The 27,540-nt window shown below is 43.3% G+C and overlaps 1 protein-coding gene across 1 annotated transcript; it reads left to right on the forward strand.

The window, feature by feature from the left end:
* Positions 1-9,042: 9,042 nt before the first annotated feature.
* LOC133793797 (14 kDa proline-rich protein DC2.15-like) lies at positions 9,043-10,027 on the forward strand. The gene has a single exon (XM_062231070.1). The coding sequence runs from the start codon at positions 9,266-9,268 to the stop codon at positions 9,698-9,700; it is 435 nt and encodes a 144-aa protein (XP_062087054.1). The 5' UTR covers positions 9,043-9,265; the 3' UTR covers positions 9,701-10,027.
* The last annotated feature ends 17,513 nt before the right edge of the window (positions 10,028-27,540 follow it).

Raw genomic sequence — 27,540 nt, forward strand, 5'->3', positions numbered from 1 at the left:
TAGTCGTTGGTCCCATATTGGACGGCTATTCCGTTCCATACCTCGTTCAGGCTATACATGGTGTCATATTTCCCGAGCCAGCTATCGAACCTATGAACCCGTTCATCTACCCAAGACCAGACATAAAAATGGTTCCTATCATCCTCACACAATATTAACCTATCGGGTTTATGCTTTAATAGGGAGGGGGACCACATATTCGAGCTAAGGATGACTGTACCTTGATCAACCGAGCCCGAGCTTGAGGCCTCGTCATTGGCCTCATTCCCCGATTGCGGACTCTTATGACGAACTGGAGGTGGAGGCCTCGCATCTCTCCTTGGAGGAAGGTTGCCGATTGGAAGAGGCACGAGCTCCCACCGGTTGTATTTTTTATTGGACCAGTCCGATGTAGACTGATCCTCTCCTAAGAGCCCACATGCCCGGAGCTTGTCTTCATGCAGGAGATAGGAAAGGGATCTCCTGCCGTAGGGAAGTTGGAGCAGAGCCTCTTTGTGCTCCTTCATCTCCTTGGTAGGGGTAGGGCGATCGTAGTTGGCTGGAAAATCAAAACGCATTTCAACTATAAGTACGAGCCTAAGATCAAAGTTCGAGCACAGAAAAGAAGGAAGTTGAGATACTTATGAATCCGTCTGAAAGAATAGCATCGAGACGGGGCTAGGACATCTGTCCAAAAGAAGGCCTTCTTGAAGTCAGGAGGATGATTGGGAAGGTCTTCAAACATCTTCTTCTCCTTCGGATAGCTCGAAAGGTAGTAGAAGCCGTCACCTCCCCGAGCTCGGGAGGGATTGCTTTTCAAGCAGAAGAGATATAAAATCTCCTTTGGTGAAGGTCCTACCCACTTCAACTCATGATATAGCGACCTCAGGGCAAACAATACCCTGTAAGAATTGGTGTTGAGCTGGAAAGGAGCCAGCCCAACAAAATCTGTGAAGCCCTTGAAAAAAGACTTCAGGGGCAGTACCGCCCCTGCTTTCATGTGTTCCTGGCTCCAAGCTGCATATCTTAGCTTGCTGTCAGGATTCCCATCTCCTGGAGCGTGGCAACTCTGCTCGTGGGAAGTCGGGGCTCGGCACCTTAGCGAGCCTGATAGTCATATGCCGTGAAAGGCCAGAATAACGGTTATCTGGCCTAATGACGTGACCGAAATCCAGTAATGCTCGGCCTCAAAAAATTCTTTCCTCGGCTGCGAGGTAGAGGGTTCCTGTAATAACCCGAATTTTTTTTATTATTTATTGTGTTTTTTGTAAACATTATTCTGTGAATTAATTTTTTTTTTTAAGAGTATGAATAATAATTAAAATAATATTTGGTGAATATTATTTTAATTAAATAAATGTGAGTTGATCGCTTTAGACCATAGTGTGGGGATTTATATGTGAAATAAATCTAAAATGGACATCTTGTTCAAAGAGTTTTAGTATATGATTTTATGTATTTGGAATCCACATAAAATCATAGAATCATTTTAGACTGTGATTTTGTGACGTATTCACTAAGAGTCTATGAATAATTCAAGAGAAATTTTATAGGATTAAAATTATGATTTTATGTTGAAAGGACTCACCTAAAATCACATACATAAGTTAAACCAAAGTTGCATTTTTGGTGTTTAGACTATAGTTTATATTTACCATTCTTAAGCTATAGTATCTTAATGTTTTATTTTGAGAAGCGTACGGTGGTGTGTTTGGCTGCACACATACTTATTGGAGGGAAACACAATTTAAACAGCTATGGCAGTTTTTAGAGGTTACCAGGGAATTAGAACTGTTGTCTTTCTTCATTAGTGTTAGCCATTTTTTGAACGTGAGAGGATAACTGTGAGAGATTAGAGACAGAGAACACATTGTGTTCTTGTTTTGTACGTTCACTTCGGGTCCAAGAAGGAGGAATCAAAGGTGAGTTTTCTTTGGTTTTTCTTTGGGTTACAGTCCTTAGACACGTCCTTAGAGCCTATGTTTTGATTGTAGAAGAAAGCAAGAGAAAGAAGGGAGTGTTACAGGGAGTTCGGTTCAAGAATAGTCAGAAGAAAAACGTAAGTCCGAACCTACCTCTGTGTTGATTTTTCTCTTAGATTCTGAGTACCAAATTCATGTCAAATGGTTTTGTTGTGTTCATAGTTTTGTCTACTAAGTTGAGGAGAAGAAGAAACCACCAAGAACCGGCCACAGTAAGAGGTATATATTCGTAGATTTCCTTTGTAGTTTTACGTTTCCGATTTTTCAATTTTGTTTCTTAGGATGGTGATGACTTCTTTGGACTGTTATGTATGGTTTTAATCAGTGTCTTGGGATTAGCAACACTCATTAAGGTCTTGGAGATAGTATAATATATGTGGTCTTAAGATTTGAGAGGGTTTGGTGGTGGTTTAAGATTGAAGATGGTGGCTGGCCGTGCATGGAAGTGCCACTTTGAGTGGTCACGGATGGAGACCGATGGTGATGAGGGTGGTGGTTGTGATAGCCGAATGGTGGTCATGGTGGTTAGGAGTGAAACCGTGACTGCCTAGGTGAGGAAAGATGGAGACGGGTATGGCTTGGGAAAGAAATGGCTGAATGTGTACAAGGAAGAAGACAATGGGGGTGTTCACGTGCATGTTCATCCATTCAGCAACAAGTTACTAATGGTTACTGATTGGTAACCAAAGAGACCAAAAATGGTAGTTGGTCCCAAAACTTTAGGATTTTATAGCAAGGCTTGGGATTAAATACTTCTAAGTTTTAGGTCTGATTTTAATGAATCGGGGTTAGAAAAATTTATCTAAGTAACATTTAAGACTAATAATTTACGAGCTAGGCTTGGGAATTATTATGTAAGCTTCAAGAAAAATTCGAAGTTCGGGAATTAGTTTCAAAGTTTAGATTTGACGACTAAGAACCTACGAAATATTTTCAAGGACTTGGAAAATATTTTAGGAAGTACAATATTACTAATTTTAAGTCTCAAGATCAAGGATTGGACTCAAGGCTCGTGTTTTGGACTCGAGCATCGGAAAATGGAATTTTAAGAAATAATTGGAGTTTTGACTTGAAATTTCGGACGTGGTCTAGGATAAAATTATTATAGGAAATAATAATTTTCTAAGTTGAGTTCGAGATTTATGAGAAGGGTATTGTGGTCATTTTACCCCAAGGGCTCGGGTTGGGCCAGGGTCGGGAATTTTAGTTTTTGATTTTTAAATTCCCTTATTTATATTTAAAATCTTAGTAAAGCATAAACTAAGACATATTGTCCCAATATGATTATAGGGTCTAAACGCGATCGAAAATACTCACGAAGACATAATTCACGAAAGCTAAGGACAAGAGGTAAGGAAGTATACACCAAGAGTAACTTAGCTTGTTGTGATTCTAGTGAATTGTTTGCATGTTTGTAGATTGCTGGTTAAATTCTAGATGCTATATATGTGTGTGATTATATGGCTGGATGCGCATGATAGTACCCATCTATCGGGTTTGAATGTGCTTAGTGCAGTAAAGTTATCATGAATGTATGTGCAATGTTTATGACTGTCAAGGGAAACCTTGTGAGGGTGGATCCCATGCATTCGTGTAGTGGGGTTCGTCGTCCAGTCCGTAAAGTCATCGAGTTTTAGCGGAGATTACCCTTTTGGCACGGGATGTGAGTATTCTCTGGGCCACGGAGGCCACCCGGGGATCATGACCCCACAAATAACTCGATGGCTTAGTACAAGGCCTTGTGAGGGCAGATTCCCCATGCAGCCGTACAGTGGGGTTATCCGCCAAGTCAGTAGAGTCATCGTGTTTTAGCGGAGTGTACCCCTTTGGTACGGGAGGTGAGGTTGCTCTGGGCCGTGGAGGCCACACTGGGATTAAAACCCCACAGATAACACGATTGCTCAGTTATATGTTTTCAATATGTTACGCAACACTTTGACTTATGTGAATATGCTAGACGTGTTGGTCAGTTTGCAGTTTCGAGATATGCATTTCTGTTATGAAAAGTTTGTTTAGAATAGTATAATCATGAGTTGTAGCTAGCTTCCTTACTGAGCGTTATAGCTCATCAGTTACTTTGTGTGTGTAGGTAAGGGCAAAGCTTAAGGAGCAGTGCAATGAGCTGGAGGAGATTCTGTCTGAAGTATGCATACTGTGAAACAACCGACCTGTAGGGTTGTCAGGGTTCTCTTAAGTTTTCCGCTGAGTCCAGTAACAGTTTCATGTTTACTAGATTATCTAAAGAAAGCCATGTGGCTACAGACTATTTCTTAAGTTACGTTTAACTACATTTTGTTTTTAAAACTATGGGATCCCATCCAAATACTATTTTACTTCAAAGTACTCCCATGTAAAATTTTCTAAAGTTTATTTAGTTTTTAACGTCCGATTTTTACCAAAGTTGACCGTAAGGGTCCAGTTGACCCCAGATAGTCATAGTCGTGTTCGGTGGGTCTAGTTAAGAAAAGTCGGGTCGTTACAGTTCCCCCATCAGTGAGAACTGAAGATCACCGGGTTTGAAGGCGATTGTCACTTTAAGCGCAGGGTCGAGAGGGATTGGTCAAGGCTCGGTGTCCGGATCTGGATGAAGGGCGACCCTTAGTCTTTTCCTTTTCCCCTCTTCGACTTCGTCTATCTGGCGTCAGAAGTGGTCCCGAGTGTCCTCTTGCTCACGTCTCAGTTCATAATCCTGAATTAAGCGTTGGTTGCAAGTGAAGGGGGATTCCAGGCTCGAAGCTACTGGTGAGTAAGGAATCACGAGCTTTGACCCCCACCACTTTCCCGAATTCTGCGGCATCTAACAAGAAAGCAAAGGGTGAGGGCCAAGTGAGCAAGAAATAAAGAAATAAATGGTACCTAAGCTCGAATGATTGAGACTACAAGGCAGGCTCCATCCAAAGGATGAAGCCAATCTCAGAGCGTGTAATCCACCAGAAAGGAAGGAAGGTGGATAAGTTGTGGGAAATCCCGAAATATTAGGGAAAAAAGGTGGTAGTTGTCTAAATGGTGATATTTTTGGGAACCGTGCATTCCTTAAAAAAAACCTTGATTTTGTACAAAATATCTTGGTGTGCAAGATATGGCTCCTAAAATTTGAAAACCCAGAAAATGAACCATTTTTAGACCTTCTTTCGCAGAAACTGGGTTTGAGCCTAATGATTATCAGTCGAATCACCCTAATCCTAATGCATAAAACTAGTGTAAATCCTAGCACTCACGGTGTAACAGAGGCAAAGGCATACAAAAAAAATGTACATATATAACGTAAAAAAGCCATGAACCGAAAACTTACACAATGCAATCGGATGAAACAGAGAAACGGATGAGCGAACGAGTGGTTGCAAGTGCAACATCACTGAGTCAAAGAGTCCAATGTTGCTTTGTCTACTCGGCTTTGAGAACATGCAAGAAATGGGCAAGGAAGGTTCTGGTTTTTTCTGGTTTTGGTTTTTTCTGTCTTCCTTTTTTCTCTCTGAAATGAATGTGGGAGTAAAAGAGGAAGACGACTAGAGTCTAATTTATAAACCCGTGTGAATGTAAAAGGCATGATTAATCTGATCCATTGGCAAGATTCCGTATCAGATCTGACGGCCAGGGATAAATGACATGATGGTACCATAAAGGTGGCAGGCGAACGATCATGGGCAGAGTTTCAAGGTACTCGAGTACCTTGAGTAAGCAATGCCCAGCTGACGCGTGTCCATACTCGAGTGTGTGACGAAACGGTTCCCGAAGGAAGTAGTTCAAAAGTTTCCTTCTCATAGGATTCGAACTAATACTTTTGAGGGGGCAAAATGTTACACCCAGATTTCGAGACCCGAGATTGTGATCTCGAAAGCTGGACTCGTCAATTGCGAGCTCGAAATATCGGAACCGCTTGTACATAACCCAGATGTCGAACCCTAGGGTCAAGATGGCAACCTCGAAGACTTTTTAACCTCGACGTTCATTCTGAGCTCGAAAGAGTTAGCATCGGAATATGCCTGATGTCAGGTGTCTGCGGATCAAGTAGTCCGAGCTTGGCATGAGTATAAGCTCGGAGTGTGACAGCCTCGGTGGTACTTACCCGCTCCAAGCTGGTCTTTGGGAAGGGTACCTAGCTTATAACTTGTCTATAGACCTGGACCGGCATGATGTTAATTGCCGATCTCGAACAACTTAGTGGGTCATCTGATGAGATGCAGTCCATGCATTCAAAAGATATTTATTATTGTAACTTCCCTACATTAAAGAGATATTAACTAATCTGTTATACGCCACTGGTCTTCAGGGGACGTTTCCTTGTATATAGGAGTTACAGAATTTAATGTTATTATTTCCATTAATAGATTGGAGTATCCTCCCGAAATATGTGGGAATGAACTCTGAGAACCCTCTATAAATAGAGAGGTCATGAACATTTGTAGGGGGGATTTTTGATATCTTGAGAGAATTTCTGGAGAATTCATCCCTGAAGAATTTCCTAAAATATCCAAAGTCTTAATAAAATTGACTCGTGGACTAGGCAGAGTTAATTGCTGAGCCACATAAAATTCTTGTTGTTATTCTGTATTATTCATCTGCGCTATAGTTCTTGTTGTTTAATTGCTCTACGTTTTAAGTTGACGAAAAACGGCGTCAACAGTCTCTGACTTGCTGATCACATGACGACTATGCTTGTCTCGAGCTTACACCTTACAATCCTGAGTTTCGAGATCAGGATTCTCATTCTCGAAATTGGGATATAACACATATATAATATTTTTAATAGAAAAATGCATGCATGACTCATTTTCTCTCTCTTAAAGGGACGTCGTTTTTCACAAAATTAATTGGAGCACTCAAATAACTTATGTTCTTTCTTATTAAAGTTGTAAACAATGTCTATAATTTTAATAAAAATTATTTCTCTGTTTTTAAAATATATATATAATAGAATGAATTATAGTTCTATAATATATATAAATATTTATATCAATAATCTCTACATATATGACTTCTAATCACAACGTTGATATGTATATATATATTTACATAGCTACATGATATATATATATAAAATACAATAATATTTAAAAAGAAATTAATAATAGAAATAAAATAAGAATAGAAAAAGTCAGTGTAGAAAGTAGTATACATGCATTAACTATTTTTAGTTTCTAATGTATCTTACAATGTCTCACTTGGTGAATTTTATGAAGAAAAAGAACTACAATCACTTGATAAAAAATAAACTATCACACAAATTTTTAAGATAAAAAAATGGTATTTATGCATTTATTATTTTTAAATAAATATGATTTAATTATTTAAATTATCATAAAATATCCTATTTAAATTTTTTTTTGTTTAAGTTTATATTTGTTCTAGTTTTTTAATTTGGCAGTGACAACAAAAGATTATATATTATATGCTTAATATAATATTAAGTTTAAGTTTAATTATATTTTATTTAAGTTATAAAATATATGGTTTTATTATTTTTAAATAATTATCATTGTAAAATGTCTCAAAAATATCCAATTTAAATTGTTTAATTATTAATTTATTTAATTTTATTTAAGTTTAAGTCATGTTTACAATATACTGTTAAATATAATAATATTCCGTTAAAATTAATATAAAAAAATAAAAAATCTTTAAAACCAAGAATTTCAGTTATCTACACATTTTTTATATAGAAGAGATAATATAACACCACAACTTTGCTTAATTGTTTTATTTTTCATCTAATTTTTATAATACAATACATCAATTTCTATATTACTTTTTTTATCAAAAGAGATAAGAGAGAAAATAGATATCATTAAAAATAATTAAAAGATGAATAATTTTCTATAAATATAGAGAATACATTATAAAATTATGTAATATATATAATAAAAAATCGAATAGAGTGTCATTTTAACCATTTTTCTTTATATTTTACAAGAATAACTATTATTTTTACATTTGTAAAATTCTTTTTCTACTACAAGGAAAGTGCTTTTTCATTGTCTTTCATATTTTAGGAAATTCCCACTTAAAAAAGAAAATATTCTATACTAAGATTTGGTCCATAACGTTATGAGATCTTGTAGTACTTACTGTTAGTATTACACAAAATAAATCAATTATATATATAAATATGGATACTGATACATAGATAAATATGCTCTTTGTAGAAAACTGCTTGGTGACATTTTTCTATTGTTTTATTCTACGTAATTAGTCTTCTTCTTTATATTTAATTGATTGTATATCTGATTATGTAGTTCACGGGTGCCCAACAAAGATTTATTATAATATACTAGCTAGTCATGTTATGCCTAGACATGTTCACGAGTCATATTATAAAATTATAATTATTAGTTTCAGCACCATCAAATCAGTACTAGCCTATATCTCAAAATTTAAAGTCATTAAAAGTAAAACCATTCCAGCTGATGAATAATATTGTACAATGAAGAAAGGAATCGAAGAAAGATAGAGAAGTAATTATAAATTTAATCAAATTAAGTGAAAAAAATTCCAAATGCTGTGCGTCAAATGATGAGTATATATAAATAAACACAAAATCATATAAATGAAATAGTAAACAGAAGTCATTCCTATACGAGAAGCTATTCATTGCTCGCAATATAACTTTGCACACATGTAAAAAAAAAAAAAAAAGAGAACATGCACGCGTAGGAAAATAAATTATAGCCTAATTCAAATATTTTTGTTTTTAATGACCTAATTGAGGTAGGTAATTATAAGATTTTATACATTTTCATGAAATGGCGAGTAGGAATTCTCTGTATAAGATATTCGACTTTTGTCTTCATTAATTTTTACTTAGCTGCAATGCGCAATACGAAGAAGTAGCAATGAATGTACGTATATAATATGAACAAAATAAAAGTTACTTCTTAAATCCCTCATAATAGACACTTAAAAACCATATTTTTCGAACATAATCATGAACTGGCCGGATCGAGAAGTTAATTATTCACAAAATTTAACAAGCAGATCGATGGATCTATCCCATAGAAAACTCCAAAACTTGTCAATATCCTATAATAGAGCTAGCTTATTCTATCTTCGATTCAAGTTGCATCACCAGGTTGGTGCCGGGTATTATATGTAAATTTCAATATCCTACATAATCGTCACATGGCCATCAATAATATATAAACATATTCCATGTACTATACAAATTATTATTACATTATAAAACCATAACCAGCAGCATGCATCTCTATAAAAGCACACCCCAATTTCAACATTCTTCATCGAGTAATTATATCAGTCTAGTACACTTCTCTCCCTCTCGATCGAGTAATAATATACTTTGAGAAAATATGGCTTACTCTAAGACCCAAGTCCTCCTCCTTTCCCTAAACTTGGTATTCTTCACCATGGTTAGCTCTACCTATGTGCCTTGCCCACCACCGCCGACCTCAAAAGGTCACAAACACCATCCCAAGAACCCATCAGCACCGGCTGTCCCTGTCCCTGTCCCTAACTACAAAGCCAAGTGTCCTTTGGACACCCTTAAGTTAGGAGTGTGTGCAAACTTGTTGGATGACTTGGTTCACCTTGTGGTTGGAACCCCACCCAAGACCCCTTGCTGCCCACTCATCTACGGCCTCGTTGATCTAGAAGCTGCCGTATGTCTTTGCACTGCTCTTAAGGCTAATGTGTTGGGCATCAACCTTAATGTTCCAGTTTCATTGAGCTTGCTTCTCAACTACTGCGGCAAGGGTGTCCCATCTGGCTTCCAGTGTCCTAATTAATTGCATGGTTTAGTTTTATCTTGATCGATCGGTGCTACGTACGTACGTACGTACTACTCGATCTTCTTTCTTATTCTTATTATTTTGTTTCTAGTTTTGAAAGTACTTGTTTTTGAGCTCTTGCTCTTATATATTGTGTAATTGGCTCATCATGTCATGCCATTAACAATATTTATATTAATAAACTCTTTTTTGATTGATTTGTTTTTATTAATGTATCAAGGAATTATTCTCGATCATCATCATCATGACCATTATTATTCTTCCTGGAAGAGTAGTGAAGTTAAGAGATCGATTTTAATATAATAATATGATTATTTGAGTATACGGATATATATTAATTATAATTTATAACTTCATCTAGTTTATATATAATTTATCTTGTATAAAGTGCATCTTTATATTGAAGTTGAATTTGCTACTTTAATAACAAATTCACATTATTTGTAGTTAATGAAAGAAACTTAATCACTATGAAGGTAAGTATTAAAACAAAATAACATCAATTTCTTAAATCAAGAAAGATTATTATAGATCTGAAAACATACAAGAAATTGTTAAAAAATACTTGTACAATCTTAAGTAAAGTATTAATTCAGATTGTACAACAAAATCAAGAATTAGAAAAGAACAGTGAAAAAATAATTCTAAAATAGCAAACTTCGACAGAACACTCTTTTTGAACTTCCTTCAAAGACCTGACTGAAATTCATTTAGTTGCTGTCTTATCCAAGTTTTTGCTTCCTCTCTCATCTTCAAAATCCAGCCATATTTCCTTCAACATTTTCTCTTGCACCTGCAACAATAAGGCTAAGACCAAGAATTGAAATCTAGGATTTTCTATCAGAGTTAGTTAGATCTTATCAGCTCAATATTTTATTATAATAAGTATGACAGAACCAGATCACACAGTCATGTGAACTGTCAACTAGTGAAAACAATGTCTGTTAAACAAAACTATCATAGTAATTTCATCTGTACAACTCATAATATTGAGATAAAACAGACATCAACACAGACAGAACAAAATGCATAAATTTTACCAAACATTAGCAAGTTCTAAAACTGACATTAACATATACATTGTTAACTATTACACGTACACAAAATTTTCGACATATATATATATATAACACAAGGGTGCTAAACTACTAATTCTAGCTATTTGTGGTCCTCCAACCTCTTAAGAAGGTATTCCTGCCTTGTATATTTAGTGAAATAATAAGTAATGATATAATTATATTTTTCTTTTTTTACCTTGATTAATAATGGTTGTTGTCACCATCGGTCAGCTAATAAATTTGAGGTTGTTACTGACCTTCTGAATAATAAGATTCCCACGTTTTCATCCCCATCAAAAAATATATGTAATGCTATTAACTTACAAGTGTGAACATTTGTCGGTGAAAAAATGGAGTAAGGACTTAATTATTATCTTCACAAACTAAGAAAATCGAATCTAAAATAATTTAAGCGACATCATGTGGAATTGGGTATGTGGAGTACAATATGAAATATATATATATATATATATATTTATTTATTTATGTGTGTGTTATTTTCTGAGCGCTAATATATATATGTGTTGCACAATATATATGTACGTATTAATACTAAGTTGACAGATCTAAATTGCTTCTTGCTTTTTACTCAAATGACAATTAAATTTATGACTTTAAGCTATTCGCAAAAATTATATCCTGAAAAATCAAATTGCAACCCTGGACATTGGAAAGAAACGCAACACTGTTATTCTCTTGAATTAGAAACTAAACGTTTGTAGGATTATGCGGTAGACAATTATATATATTCACCGTTTCAATTATTATCCAATCTAAAGCGGATGAAAAATTAGTTGAATTCTACAGAAAGCTACAGAAGTTGTGTCGTTTTCACAAAATGAAGGCATTTTATCATAATTTAAACTTCAAAATTCACGATATTCCTTCTCTCCAATTTCTATTAATTCGCGGGCATCATCCTTTCCTTTAGTCTTTATTTAATTCTTTTTTATTTATGTATTTTATTTCGTATGAATGTGTTATAAATACATATTTGTTTGTTGTTTTGTCAACATAATTTAAATTAAAAGTGAAGTTTATTTATAACTGATTAACATGATAAATTATTTTGTTTATTTCAGAGTTAATTAGAATATTAACTAATTATTTCAACATTATAACTTTTTAAATTATGAAATGGACGTAATGAATATGATTATTGACTAACTAATATATTTTTTAATTATTTAAAATATGTTTAAATAACATCAACATATATGAAAAATTATTATGTAATGAAAAAAAATAAAAGAAAATTTCTTAATTAATGTACTTGATTACATATATGGCACGTTTATCAAAGTATAATCAGAATCATAATAAATGATTGAGAATAAATTATGAAAGAATCAGAATTATTATTATTTGTATTATGTTGTTTACTAAAATTGTACATGTTTACCGAGATTTTCGGAAACTAAACTAATGAATATTAGCTAAGACTAATGATATGGAATTTAGGAGATTAACACAGGATTTTTACGTGGTTGGGGCGTTAATGAGCCTTAGTCCACGAGTCAGTTGTATTAGAGCTTGGAAAGTCTTTTACAATGGAAGTTCTCTCTATGTTTTGACAGAGTAACTATATACAGTCGAAGAGAAGTCCTTTTTTCAGTGCTCTATCGCCTGTATTTATAGGCTCATAGGAGCACTGGGTCTGGGCCGGGTATGACCCGGACCCATCAAAGATGTGGATACTCTTGGCTTCTCTAGCGGAAGCCCAATACAAAAGATAAAAGTACACAGGTCCAAGAATAATTAAGGCCCAATGGGGCAGCCCAAGAACTATATTTCGCCTAACAAAATGGTGCTTTTGGTCTGGGCACTCTGAGTTACGAGGCAAATTCAGGGGACAAAACCAGTCAGTGTACTTGGCAGCTCAGGTCTGAAACAGCGGCGTGCAATCCCGAGGTGGCCTTTTCCGAAGGTGAAAAGTGGGGACAACCCCCACGCGTCGTGGGGCGGCTTCAGGGTCACGGATGCTTTTCCTCGCCAACCGGGAGGAATTGATCCGGGTTCGTTTACCTCTGTCCTTCTTCGTTTACCAGGGGCCCGGACCGTTTATCGGGCTCCGGGATCGTCTTTGCATACGCTCCGACTGTAATCCCAGCTGACCATACATCTCCTGGGCGACTGTCCTGGATCACCTTCCCGGACACCATCCGGGTCCAGAACTACACTTGGGTTGTAGCCCTTGATTACTCCCGTACCAAGCGGGCCTGGGCTGGGCCCATATCCGAACGCCCAGACCATGGGCCTGGACCATCATCCCGGGCCCACGACAAGAAATGGGGATAACATTTACCCCCCAAGCCTTCACTTGGGTCCGCGAGGTGGAGGCTTGCCTTGTTCCCGAATGCTCCACGGTTGCCTTCCCAGTTCCTGCTTGGAATCGTGGGCCCGTGACAAAGGGTAGTGACGCTGGCCGCATACTGGGCCCAGACCATTTACCAATGTCCGGGTACGTTCACCTAAGTCCCGCTTCGTGGCAGGGGTACACGTGTCGCTAGGCGACTGCTGCGTAGATGGCTCTTAACCTCGAAAGGTCACCTAACCACCTCAAGGGTTGCTGGGCCTAGGCTAGTGCGTCAGCACAGATTCCGAAGCTTCCCATCCGCACGGGGATCCTTCATTAATGCTCCTTTGCTGATGTGGACCGTCGGATGGGGCGACCTTTGACATTCGCCTCTCCTGGGCCATTAGATCCGAAATGGCGAGGATCCAGCTTTAGAGTGCTCATAAATGCCCCTGTACGATCTTGGACCATTCGATGGGGAGATTTCTATCCGTTGGATTAGAGGCCAGGATTTGGGCCTTTATAAATACTCATCAGACACTCATTTGCCATTTTTACACTCTCGAGCCATTTCAAGAACTGATAAGCTTTGCATGTCCGATATCGCCGACGACATCCTTCATCACCTGCTTGCTCTACGCCGTCGTCTATTTCTGACAGTCCCAGCGTCTGCCCATCCGCCTGAGAGCACGTCCTAGGTCTGCCCTATCGACGAGTTGCTGAACCAGCTTCACCAGTTCAAGAACGAAGTTTTGCCGTTCTTACCGTCGGACAACCACCATCTTCTACGGCCAACAACTCACAGTAAGTCCTCTTGACCTTCTTGATGAATATATGAACTTAGGCTGTTGTTTTAATTCGTATGCTTAGGCTGCTAGAATTTGATTACACTTAGGAACACTGTTAGGAAGGCCGCCTGGTCCGGGTTGCTCCGGGTCCGAATGCTTCCCAGATAGATGGTGGAACCTACTTAGTAGCCCATTTTCCGTTCCCGATCTGGGTCTCGTGGTTCCCTGGTGATCCCGGACCCGACCCGGAGGGGACTCCAAGCAGTCCTTAGGAGACCCCCCGTACCTTAACCAACTTTCTTGGGTTTAGGTACTGACTGCTTGGCTTCTTTTCTTTGTTCCCAGATCATCAATTATGGCAACAGGCGTCACCCTTCACTCAGAGGAGGAAGTCAACAGGGCCCCCATCGTCCTCTCCGGGTCCCGGACCCCCACAGGCAATAGAAGGGAGATGGATGTGCTGACCAACCTGTTCCGGAACTACTGGATGATGTACATCTTGGAGAAGCGCCTGGGCATAGAGTCTACTTCCGGACTCTTCCACAACCGCCTGGCCAGGATCGAGGAGCGGGCGCACACGTCCGTAGAAGGGTTCGGGGCATGGAGCACCGGCCATATCAGTGCAGGAGCCACACTCCCGCTTCACGACTACTTCGTGCGGTTCCTGACGTACGTGGGGATCGTGCCGTTCCAGCTCCTGCCACAAGCATACCGGCTGCTCGCGGGATGGAGAGTGTTCTGCGTCGCGAAGGAGATCGCGGAGCCCACCCCTGCCAAAATCTTGTATTTCTACAAGATGGAGCCGCAGGTCAACACCAAGGACAAAACCTTGGACGGCTTCTACAGACTGAAGCCGCAATGTAACGCCCTGGATAGCCAAGACCGCTACACTGTATGTTTGTAAAGTGCCATACTTGCTAATCAAGTCATTTAAATAAAACCGTGTCATTGAAACTATAAAGGAACTAGGGTTAAAAACGTTTTGGTCTCAAAAGCCACATTTTCATTAAAACGTATCATCTGTTACATGGGATCCCAAAAATATTAAGTTCAAAGACCGTTTACAAAAGACACAAGGTTTATTTACAACAACCGGCCATACTAAGGCAAAACAAGCAGTTAGGTGATCCCTGTCCTGGTCCACTCCTCGACCGTGGCAGTCGAACCGCTGGCTATGTACATTTCACCTCGGAGCTCTCCACCTCAGGCTTGGTCCAGATTGCCCTTGTTTTTACCTGCACCACGTAGCACCCGTGAGCCAAGGCCCAGCAAGAAAACACAACAACAGCAGAGCATAAGCATTAAGCAGTCAAGTCAATATCTCACATTGCATCACATAGCCTCAGTCAAATAACCATTCAATATAGTCGAGTATTCCTCATACTAGGCATATCAATTCATAACATACACAGTTTATAACGATAACCAGGGCTAGCGCTCACAGGCTGCTCCCTCTGTTATCCCAGTGTTCATGGCTCCCAGTGGCCAAACCGCGCTCTACGCGCTATTAGTATGTACGACACCCTTAGGCCGCTTTTACATGTCCCATGGCGTAATACCAACATTGACATGATGCAACTCTCGGGAGCACTTAGTCCCATCACAATCATACAACCGGGTGCAGTTTTCTTACCTTTAGCTTTCAGATGAATTAGTTACGGGCGATACTCCTTGAGCGCGATCCGATCCTCAAGTCCTAGCTAGACACCTAGTCACAACCATGAGGAAAGACACCATTAACAACCTTAAATGAGTTTCCAAGCCAAGTTCTAGTACTCGAAACATTGAACTTCACCAAATATGGTAAAAGACTCAACCCCGAGCACCTTAGGTTAAATTCCCAAGCCTAAATTCTTAAAATCCCAAAATCCCTTAAGCGTCGCGGCATAGGCCACCCATGCCGCGACATGGCTCCCAAACAGAACCTACTAAGGCCCAAAAACAGGTAAGGGTCGCGGCATTGCTTGGGCCATGCCGCGGCCCGCCCTTCTTCCTCAGCAAGCAACAACTTCGAAGGGCCGCGGCTCACCAAGAACCATGCCGCAGCCCGACCCTTCGAACCCAGAAAAAACCACCATTTTCAATCCCTAAACCTCACCTTAAGCCACCCCAAAGCCCCTAACTCAAAACCAATTGATAATAACAACATTAGAATTATTTAAGCAACACAATCCAACCCAAGACTCACCAAAACCCCAATTCCAACTTCTAAAATTTCAAACCCACAGAACTCAAAACCAGTCATGGAAACTCTCAAATTCAACCATCAAACTTTAAATTAAACCTTACCTCAGCTGTAGAATCGATTCTACAAGAGTCCCCTGACCTATCTTCAAAGTTTCAAGCCTCAATTTCCACCTTGAATATCAAAACCATAACCATTTAAAACTCAGCCATTTCTTTAAGTTCCTAACCCCAAAAACGAAAATTCAAAACTTACCTTAGCACTAGCTCAGACCTTGATCAATTCCTAGGCTAATCCTCCAGACTATTTCCCCAAATTTTAGCTTAATTCTAGCAATTCCCTCTCAAGTTCAGTAGTTCTTCCTTTGCTAAGAGAGAAGAGAGAGAAAAGGAGAGTTAAGGTCGGTTTACACTTTTCTGTCTAGTATCTTCTAAGTCTTCCAAGGATATCCTTAGTTTATTAGACTAATCCCAAAGCTCGGGGTACCGGAAACGTCCCCGAGGCCAAAACGGTAAAATTCCCCAATAATCCCGCCTAGACATCCTAACCTCAAATATATCTCCAATTATTTATTTTCATCACCCGATAGTCTAAATCACTACCTGATACCTAAAATACCCCTGACTTGTCCAAAGTCAATTATAATACCCCGTTGTGACTTTTCCCGCTATCTAGCCCTAGGATCGCCTCGAGTCGCCGGCTGCAGAATTATCCACATCATAATGTGGTTCTCGCATATATCTCAAACATTTATATCACATCATCATTTATTATCATCAATTATCATAAGCACACAATTAATCATATATTTACGCATTTAAATCAATAGCATTCAATCTAATCCCAGTTATGCCCTCCTGGCACACTAATCAAGGCCTTTAAGCCTTATTAGCAAATTTGGGTCGTTACACGCAAGGTAACTATCCCGCTCCCACCAGCTCTTGGAAGCATCCCCCGGACGTCCGTCACTACTGGTTCATGACGTCCGGGTTCCTCGTGGAGAATAACCCCATGCTGCTGCTGGACTTCCAGCGAGTGGGTAAGTGCTTCCCCGATCCTTTTCCTCTTTATTTTTATTTTTTTTCTTTCTTTTTCTCCATTTCTCATCGTGTTACTCCGGGTGGCAGGACCCTTCGCCCAGACTCCCCTCACCCAGTTCATCCTGGAACGGAGGAGGTACTATTCCGGGCTGAGCGCGGACGACCTGGACGTAGGAGGCTACGTCACCACGGACAACCTCCGATTGGTCGGGATGCTCGCGGCCCACCAAACTATTGTCATCCTGAACCTTCGATGGATCCAATGCGAGAAGAATGTCACCATCCGAGAACAGCTGGCCCTGGACCACATTGCAGAAGTGGAGAAGGCAATGCGAGCCGACGCGGCCAAGCGAAAAGAGGACCTGGCCCAGACGAAGGCGGCCACTTCGGAGGAGCTGGAAGAGCTCTTCGAGGATGCCCTACCGAACACGGGGACCCCCAGGGCTAGCGTATCGGGGTGAGGTAACTCCCCAAGTCGGGGACTTAGCTAGGGATAGGCTAGCACTCCGAGGCCCCGCGTTCGGGGCTGACGGGGAGATGAGACCTTCGTCTCCCGTCCCCGTAGGCTCGGAGGTTCTCATGTTCTTGTCTAGGTTCCTTCAGTACGGGAATTTTTTGAACCCGGACGACATTGGGGATCGATTCCATTCCTTCGCGTTAGATGAGTTGAGTCGCGCCCAGGGCTTAGATGAAGGTTCATCCTGGGTCACTTTCAGTTTTGATTTTGATTTTCTTGTTTAATCGTACTAACTCTTTTTTTAGTTTTTGCAGGAGACTCCGGTATGTCTACTCCCGCGAGCGAAATGAGGCAGCTCCTCAAGGACCGGCGGCCAGGAAGGCTGCTAGAAAAACCAACGAAGCAGCAGGCCCGGACCCGAACCTCAACAAGGAGGCGCCAGGAACGGAAACTCGACCTAGTGGGGGAGCGCTTGTCATGGTCCCCATCCAGGCTGTGGACCCGGCTGCAGTCTCCGGCTTTGCCCAACACCCGGTTATTGACTTGGAGACGGGTACCACGGCCAGCCGAAGTTCTGGGAAAAGGGGCCCAGACACTGGCGCTAAGGAGGCAAACACCGGGAAGAAGAGGCCCCGGACGAGGCGGGCTAGCTCGGCCGACGAGTCACATAACGAGAGTCGGCTCGCTGCGAAAGAGATTCCCGCACTACCGGCCCTCCCCATACGTCCGGCACTACTCGATGAGGGGGAAGCTGTCGTGCGGGACGAGCAGTCCCGGTTGATCACACGGACCTGGGAGAATGGCCGGGGCTGGAGAGACGAGACTTACAAGGCCCTGACGATTCGTCGTCAGGTCGAGTTCGCGGAGCGTCCGGCGGCGTTCAGCGCCCCTCAGCCCATCGTGGATTGGCCCGCTACCGAGACAGGATTCCGCCCTAAGCTTGGGCAGGACACGGCCCCCTTGGCGGCGGACCTGTTGGACCAGAAGTATCCTTGGCACAGGATCTTTTTGGATAGACTGGGCCCAGTTGTATGATCTCCGCAAAAGCCTTCGTGCACTTCATGCATGATGGCGCTTAGCTCTGTCCCGGACACACACCTGAGGTAAGGCATGGATAAACCCCGGTGATAGAGTTTTCCATCCATCATGACATACCGGTGGATCTGGTACTGAAGCTTCCTGGCCGCGGCCCTGTCTGTTGGCACCTCCCCAGTTGTCAGATAGTGGATAAGTGGTCCCATCCAAGACGTGGAGTGGTCAACGGTGTGGACCGCGAGGGCTCTGATGCTCAGGACGGGGAGATGGTTGACGGGGACTAACCCGGCAAATTCTACTTCGGCATCGGTGGCCAGCTTTGCTAGTGTGTCCGCGAAGACATTTTGCTCTCTGGGGATCTGGCGGATGGAGTGCGTTGTGAACGCCTGCAGCATCTCTCTCGTATGGGTCACATAAGCCGCCATTCTCTCTCCCTTAGTTTGATATTCCCCCAAGATTTTCCTGACAACCAGCTGGGAATCGCTGTAGATTTCCAGGTTCGCGGCCCCTACTTCCCGGGCCAAACGCAGCCCGACTAAGACAGCTTTGTGCTCTGCTTCGTTGTTCGATGCTTTAAACTGGAAACAAAGGGCATTTTGTAATTGGTGTCCTTGTGGTGATACCAAGATGATCCCGGTCCCGGCCCCGTTCTCATTCGAGGCCCCGTCCACGAAGACCTTCCATACGAGCGCCGCGGGGACCTTGGGATCATCATCTTCTTAAGATACCCTGGAACACTCAACGATGAAATCGACTAGGGCCTGCCCCTTGATGGACACCCTAGGGATGTAGGATATATCGAACTGACTTAGTTCCATGGCCCACTTTAGGAGTCTTCCCGATGACTCGGGCTTCTGTAACACTTGCCGCAGGGGGTGGTTGGTCAGGACCTTTATGGCGTGGGCCTGGAAGTAAGGTCGGAGTTTCCGAGACGCCATCAGCAGGCAAAAGGTCAGCTTCTCGATTAATGGATACCGAGACTCAACGCCCAACAATTGCTTACTCACGTAGTACACCGGGAGCTGCGTCCTTTCCTCCTCCCATACCAGCGCGGCGCTGATCGCATGCTCGGTCACTGCCAGATAGAGGTACAGAGGCTCCCCGTCCACCGGCTTTGCCAGGATCAGAGCTTGGGCCATGTGCTCTTTCAGTTTCCGAAAAGCTTCTTCGCACTCGACTGACCATTCGAACCGCTGGCTTCCCCGAAGGACATTAAAGAATGGGATGCACTTGTCCGTGGCTTTGGAAACAAAACGGCTTAAGGCGGCTATCCGCCCGGTCAGGCTTTGCACGTCCTTATGCTTCCGGGGAGAGGGCATATCAATCAGTGCCTTGATCTTATCCGGATTGGCCTCTATTCCCCAGAAGCTCACTATGAAGCCCAGGAACTTCCCGGAGGCCACGCCAAAAGTGCACTTCTTGGGATTAAGCTTCATCCCGTACTTCCGAATGACTGTGAAAGCTTCAGCCAGGTCGTCCGAATGCTTCCTAGACGTCTTGGATTTGACCATCATATCATCGATATAGACTTCCATGTTTCGCCCTAGCTGGGCCCGGAACATTCGATTGACAAGCCTTTGATAGGTTGCCCCGGTGTTTTTCAGTCCGAAGGGCATGACGATGTAGCAGTATATCCCCTTGTCGGTTTGGAAACTGTTGTGCTCCTGATCTGCCACATGCATAGAGATCTGATTGTAGCTGGAGTAAGCGTCCATGAAGCTTAAGATCTCGTACCCGGACGTAGCATCCACCATTTGGTCGATCCTGGGTAGCGGGAAACAATCCTTTGGACAAGCTTTGTTGAGATTCGTGAAATCGATGCACGTTCTCCATGTTCCGTTCGGTTTCGGCACCAGAACGGGATTGGCTAGCCACATGGGGTATACAGCCTCGCGTATGAAGTTGATTGAAGACAGCTTCTCTACTTTCATCTTAAGGGCCTCAGCCCTCTCCGTCCCCAAGGGCCTTCGCTTTTGGCGAACCGGGGTCGCGTTCGGGTCGATACTCAACGCGTGGCAGATGATGTTGCGGTCGATCCCCGTCATGTCCGAGTGAGACCAGGTCAGAATATCCTGGTTCTCCTTAACTTGGGTGATGATGGCGGCTTGAACATCTGCCGGCAGATTTTTCCCAACTTGGATGACCCTGGCCGGATTGGTGTCGCTGATGCACACCTCTTCAATCTCGTCCATTGGCTCCAGGACGCGGTCGTCCCCTATCCTCGGGTCCAGGTCATCTTCTTCCCGGATCGCTCTATCAGCAGGGGGGAGGAATCGGGTCGATGAAGTCCTCAACGAGCTCGTCCTAGACCATATATATTGGCCGGGCGGACACATGGTAGCACTTCATGCAGACAGTCCCCACCCCTCCGTTGTCGCAAGGGAACTTCATGCAAAGATGATGGATAGAGGTGATGGCCCCGAATTCGACTAATGCGAGCCGGTCAAAAATGACGTTGTAAGCGGTGGGGCAGTCCACCACCATGAAGGTGCAGAACTTGAACGAGTGCAGCAACTCACTTCCCAACGTTACAGGCAACTGGATCTTCCCCATGGGGAGTAGTGCGTCTCCGTTGAAGCCGTAAATCTGGGTCGGGCACGATGCCAGATCCGCTTCAGTCAAGTCAATGGCAGTGAAAGCGGGCTTGAATAAGAGGTTGACGGAGCTTCCGTCATCCACCAACACCCGGGACACCAACTTGTTGGCGATTTGCGCATCTATGATCAGTGGGTCATGGTGCAGGAAATGGACGTTGCGGGGGTCGTCTTCCGTGAAGGTGATGGGGAGGTTCATTAACTTTGGGCGCTGAGCCGGGGCCTAGACAAGGGCGCACACCTCCTGATCATGGTCCAGTTCGCTTAGGTAGCGCTTTTGGTCGTTCCTAGACGGTCCTCCCAGGTGAGGTACGCCCGAGATGATGGCCACATGCCCGTCTACTCGAGGGGGTGTTGTCCCGGATGGGTAAGGAATTCCAGGGCCAGGAGCTTGCGCGACGGGGGCCCCTAAGGGGTCTGTGCTGTCGGTCCCTGTGCATACCCTCCTTGAGGCGGGTATGCCCTGGGTGCTCCCGGGATCGTGGGTTGTCTGGGAACTGTTGACAAGCTCTGGACTCCCACGGGCATCTTGACCCACTGGTGGAGATGCCCCAGCTTAATGAGATTTTCGATCTCGTCCTTGAGCTGCCGGCATTCTTCGGTAGTGTGGCCCACATCCTTATGGTAGGCGCACCTTTTGCTGGTATCCCTCGGATATCTTCCCCCCTTGAACATGGGGCTAGGCTTCCGATAGTGAACCGCCATTTTTGTGGCCAGGTAGATATTCTCCCTGGTGTTCACCAAATTGGTGTATTCTGAATATTGGGGTTCGTAGCCCCTTTTTCCTTTCTTGGTCAGCTCAGGCCGGTTTTGGCCTTTGCCAGATCGTTTCCCACGGGAGGGGTTTACGCTTGCTTCTATCACTCCTACTTGCAACTGCTGAGCCCCAAGGGGGGGACGCTGTGCCACGCCGGTGCGGCCCCATATCCGGAGAAGTGGGCGGATTGGGCCAGGGCATATCCCGAAGAGGTGGGACCGTACACCGTAGGGGTGTAGGTGATTCCAGGAGTAACGGCCGGTCCCAGGGCGATCAGGGGCGCGACATAGGATTACGTCGGGAACTGTACCCCGTACCTCGGGAACGCTTGGATGCTGGGCTGTGGTGCCGGAGGACATCCAAAAGCCTGGATCTGAGCTTCTTGTCCATCCTCATGGCGGCCACGAACTGCTTCCGAAACGCTGACTGCAGTCCTGACCAGGATTGAATGGATCCCGGCTTAAGTCTTTTCCACCATTCCTCGGCGAGACCACCTAGAGTGATCGAGAAACAGAGGCACTTGTCGTGGTCACTGACGTGGGCCACCGTCATAAGTCGGCTGTATCGGGATAGATGGTCCCTGGGGTCGGTGTATCCGGTATAGGCGGTGAGGCTTGGCATCTTGAACCCCTTGGGGAGTACAGCGTCCAGGATGTGCCTCACGCAGGGCTCTTTATCCTCTTCATCGGAGTCGGTATCCGCACCTTCCTGCTTGCGGACCAAGCGGTCTGTGACCTTTTTCAAAGCGGCCAGCTGCTCCATGAGCTGCCTGGCCGTGCCATCCTCCAAGGGGATTCTTTCATTCCTCCTGTCGTTGATGTTATTCCTAAGGTCACCACCTCGGGGGAGGATCTTTTCCTTACGGGCCCGCTCTTTCCGAGCGTTCAGCCCGTCGCGTAGGTCTATCCTGGAAGTGTCGTCCCCTGAACTAAGGGCATGATGCTCCTCGCTACGCGGCCGTTCCCGACGGTTTTTGTTTACCGAGGCGCTTGGGTGCAAAGACCTTTCCCGTTCGTCTCGCCCTGGGGCGTGCCGGGGCCATGCGTTCTGCAGCCGCGTCCCCTGCGGATCGATCGAGTGGCCCCGTCCTGGGACGGGGCGCACCTTTTCTTTCCTAGGGAGCGGCATGGAACGGGTCCCGGCTTTCGTGACAGGGGTGTTCTTTTCTCGGGTCTTTCCACCGGCCTCCCTTTTCTCCCTGTCCGGGTTTCCTGGGGCTAGCTCAGGAAACTGCTTCGGGGGAAAGGTCGACCTCGCTTCTTCGGGGACCCCGACTCGGGCTTGCAAAGCGGGCTGTTGCGCTCCCGGAAGTGGGCCAGCTAGGGGATTGGTCGCCAGACCCTGCGCGACTATGATGCCTGCAGGGCTTGGAGAGACTCTTGCATCCACCGATGCGCCTCCGCTTGCTCAGCAATCCTGGCCTCCTGGTCCAGGACTTGCTGCCTCAATCTAGTCACCTCCAGGTCCTGCTGGTTGGGCTCTCCTTCTGGGATCTCAGGATCCGCAGCTTCATCGTGGTACTCCCCCTCATTTTCCTCTTCATAATATTCCTCCTCGTTCTCCTCTTCATACTCTGTCCCACCCTCATAGTCTTGTGACTCGTTATGGTGAGATGTTTGAGGAGGAGCGTTCTCAGGCGGATTCTGAGGAAGATGCTGGGAAGGCAACGGATCTCCATTGCCCTGCTCTGGATTACTAGGGTCGAAAGTGGTGTGTCGTGTATTCACCATTGTAGTAGAGGCTTGGTGTTAGCGCTAACTTTCTCAGGCTCTCAATGAAAGCACCCAAAATGTTTACCGAGATTTTCGGAAACTAAACTAATGAATATTAGCTAAGACTAATGATATGGAATTTAGGAGATTAACACAAGATTTTTACGTGGTTGGGGAGTTAATGAGCCTTAATCCACGAGTCAGTTGTATTAGAGCTTGGAAAGTCTTTTACAATGGAAGTTCTCTCTATGTTTTGACAGAGTAACTGTATACAAGTCGAAGAGATGTCCTTTTTTCAGTGCTCTATCGCCTGTATTTATAGGCTCATAGGAACACTGGGTCTGGGACGGGTATGACCCGGGCCCATCAAAGATGTGGATACTCTTGGCTTCTCTGGCAGAAGCCCAATACAAAAGATAAAAGTACACAGGCCCAAGAATAATTAAGGCCCAATGGGGCGACCCAAGAACTATATTTCGCTCGACAAAATGGTGCTTTTGGTCTGGGCACTCCGAGTTACGAGGCAGATTCAGGGGACAAAACCAGTCAGTGTACTTGGCAGCTCAGGTCTGAAACAGCGGCGTGCAATCCCAAGGTGGCCTTTTCTGCAGGTGAAAAGTGGGGACAACCCCCACACATCGTGGGGCGGCTTCAGGGTCACGGATGCTTTTCCTTGCTAACCGGGAGGAATTGATCCAGGTTCGTTTACCTTTGTCCTTCTTCGTTTACCAGGGGCCCGGACCATTTACCGGGCTCCGGGATCGTTTTTGCATACGCTCCGACCGTAATCCCAGCTGACCATACATCTCTTGGGATACTGTCCTGAATCACCTTCCCGGACACCATCCGGGTCCGGAACTACACTTGGGTCGTAGCCCTTGAATACTCCCGTACCAAGCGGGCCTGGGCTAGGCCCATATCCGAACGCCCAGACCATGGGCCTGGACCATCGTCCCAGGCCCACGACAGGAAATGGGGATAACAGTACATATTAGGAATTATAATCATTTTATTTTGTTTGTATTATTCGTAATCGAAATGTTTAAATTGACTAAATTACCCTTTTTTAAAACAAAGATATATACATGTCGACGCGGTTTTTCGCCAACAGTAAATTATACGAATAAATAGGATGGATTAATACTGATTGATAAACCGTAACATGAAAATGATAATAATCGAGAATGTGGAAGATAATTGCAAAGAAAAGATGGTCACTCCTTTTTTAGGTGGTTCGGAGGTTAAAATCTCCCTAGTCCACCAGTCAATATTATTGATCTCTCCTTACTATTTCTCACAAAGTATTTACTTTACAAGGAGAAGCCAACCCTTTGCACTATCCAAGGTTTTGGTATTTATAGGAGCTTGACCCCTGGGCAAGGGAAAAGGGTCATCTCGTGACCCTTTTGATCCCTCAAATCATATCCGTTACATCAATGATTTATATTTATATTCTATAGTACAGTGAAGTTGGGTCTAATCAATAGGTAAAGATGAGTAATGGGCCGCATGGCCCAAATCAGACGTGGGATGCCTGAACACGCACGTTTATATTGCGTATCCAAGAATTCAGGAATAGAACAGACACGTGATGTCTGGTATTCGCACATTTATATTGCGTGGTTGACTTTATAAGGATTTGAGGGTATATCAGACCTCTGATGCACCACGAGCTCAATGTGGCGCTAGCCCGTGGCTTCTATTATGTCGACACAATGGCTCCAAGCAAGGAGCAGCTAAATGATCCATCAGCTCAGGTTAGTTGTTCAGGGGACCATAACAAACAGCCCTGGGTGGACGGTTGACACGTGACAGATCGATTTAGGCCCTTTTCTAGCTCGCCAAAGTGCGTGCGGATATTCAGGGCGTACAATACACAAATAGAATGATAGAAAGCACAACTCAATGAGACTGAGGCACTGTATTCACTATATATATTGAGGCAATTTACAGATAAAGAATATTCTAGAGTATACATGTATAGAATGAGTACAAAAAGTTTGTTAAAAGGCACAAATGTCAATTTTGATATTCTAATAGAAATCATTCTTCAATTATGGGTTGCTCCCAATTTCTCGGTCTTCCTTTAGTAGCTATGTGATATGGGTTTGACTAGATTGGGCTGACTTGATATTTCTAACATCCCCTCTCAAACTAAGTAGGGTAGATACCACACCTAGTTTGTCTACTAGAAATCGAAAATGGATGTGTGAAAAGCTTTTGGTAAGGCAATCTACAATCTCACTTGATGGTATATATCTAATCTCAAGGGTCTTCTCAAGGACTTTGTCTCGCACAAAGTGTATGTCTAGTTCAATGTGTTTAGTCCTAGCATGGTAGACAGGATTAGATGCAAGTTCACTGGCTCCCATGTTATCACACTAGGTAATCAGAGTTGAGGTTAAAGGAAAGTTGAGTTCTTATAATAATCCTTGTATCCATGAAATTTCTGCAGCAACTTAAGCAAGGGCTCTATACTTCAACTTTGTGCTGGATCTCGATACTACTAGCTGCTTTTTAAAGGACCATGATACCAAGGTGTCGCCTAGATAGACACAAAGACCTGCCACTAAACGCCTATCATCAGGGCAGCATGCCCAGTCGGCGTCTGAGAAGCCAGTTAATGTGAGTCTGTCACGATGCCGAATATGCAGCCCATAATGAATTGTTCCCTTGAGGTATCTGATTATTCTTTTGGCTGCACTCCAGTGTACAATTGTTGGTGCCTTCAAGAACTGACTAAGTTTGTTTACAGCAAAGCTTATGTCAGGTCTTGTATAAGTCAAATATTATAGTCCTCCGATTATGCTCCTGTACTCAGTCGGGTTCTTCAAGGCCTCACCATCTGAAATTGATAACATCTTCCCAGTTGCCATAGGTGTAGGACATGGTTTCAGATTAAGCATCTTCATCTTCTTCAATAATTCTTCAACATATTTTGGTTGGCTGAGGTACATACCTGTTTCATCTCTATGTACTTCTATCCCCAAGAAGTAATGTAAGGAGACGAGATCCTTTAATGCAAAGATCTGATTTAGTTTATGCGTGAACTGCTGCAGCTTTCTAGAGGCATTCCCAGTTACAATTATGTCATCGACATAAATAAGAACCAAAAGTATGTGAGTAGCTGACCTATAGAAGAAGAGTGAGGAATCTGCTTTAGAATTTTTGAAGCCAATTAGTGTTGATTTCAGCCTACCAAACCACGCCCTTGGAGTTTATCTCAAACCATATATTGATTTAATCAACTTGCAAACATGGCATGTCTTGATTTTATCTTCGAAACCACAAGGTTGACTCATGTAGACATCTTCCATAAGACGTCCATTTAGAAAGGCATTATTGATATCGAGTTGCCTAACATCCCAAGACTTTGCTACTGCTATGGTGAGTACTATTCGAACAGTGGAAGCCTTTATAACTGGACTGAACGTTTCTCCAAAATCCACACCAGGTCTTTGATTGAAACCTTTAGCCACCAAACATGCCTTGTACCTTTGAAATATTCCATCTGCATTCTTCTTAACAATTTAACACCCACTTGTTTCCAACTACATTCATGTGAGGTGTTTTTGGAACCAAAATCCAAGTTCTGTTTCTAAATAAAGCATCATATTCATCAGTCATAGCATCCTTCCATACATTATGTCTCAAAGCCTCATCAACCAAATCAGGTTCTTCACTGAAGTTCAACCAGCCAGATTGTCCGATGTATGTCTTAAGCTTAAAGATTCCTGCCTTGGATCTTGTCACCATACGGTGAGTTGGTCTCACTGATTCAGGTACATGTTTACTGCTCAAAGGATGTTCGGATTCAGTAAAATGCTCACTGCATGAACTCACATTTTCACTTGCTAATAATGCACCACTGGACCTATCAGTCATTTCAAAACTAGAAATAATGTGATCAGTTTC

This window comes from Humulus lupulus, chromosome 8 (genome assembly GCF_963169125.1).
Source record: "Humulus lupulus chromosome 8, drHumLupu1.1, whole genome shotgun sequence".
Taxonomy (NCBI): Eukaryota; Viridiplantae; Streptophyta; class Magnoliopsida; order Rosales; family Cannabaceae; genus Humulus; species Humulus lupulus.

Excerpts from the sequence above, each read along its gene's own strand:
- LOC133793797 (XM_062231070.1), top strand. The coding sequence starts at position 9,266 with ATGGCTTACTCTAAGACCCAAGTCCTCCTCCTTTCCCTAAACTTGGTA.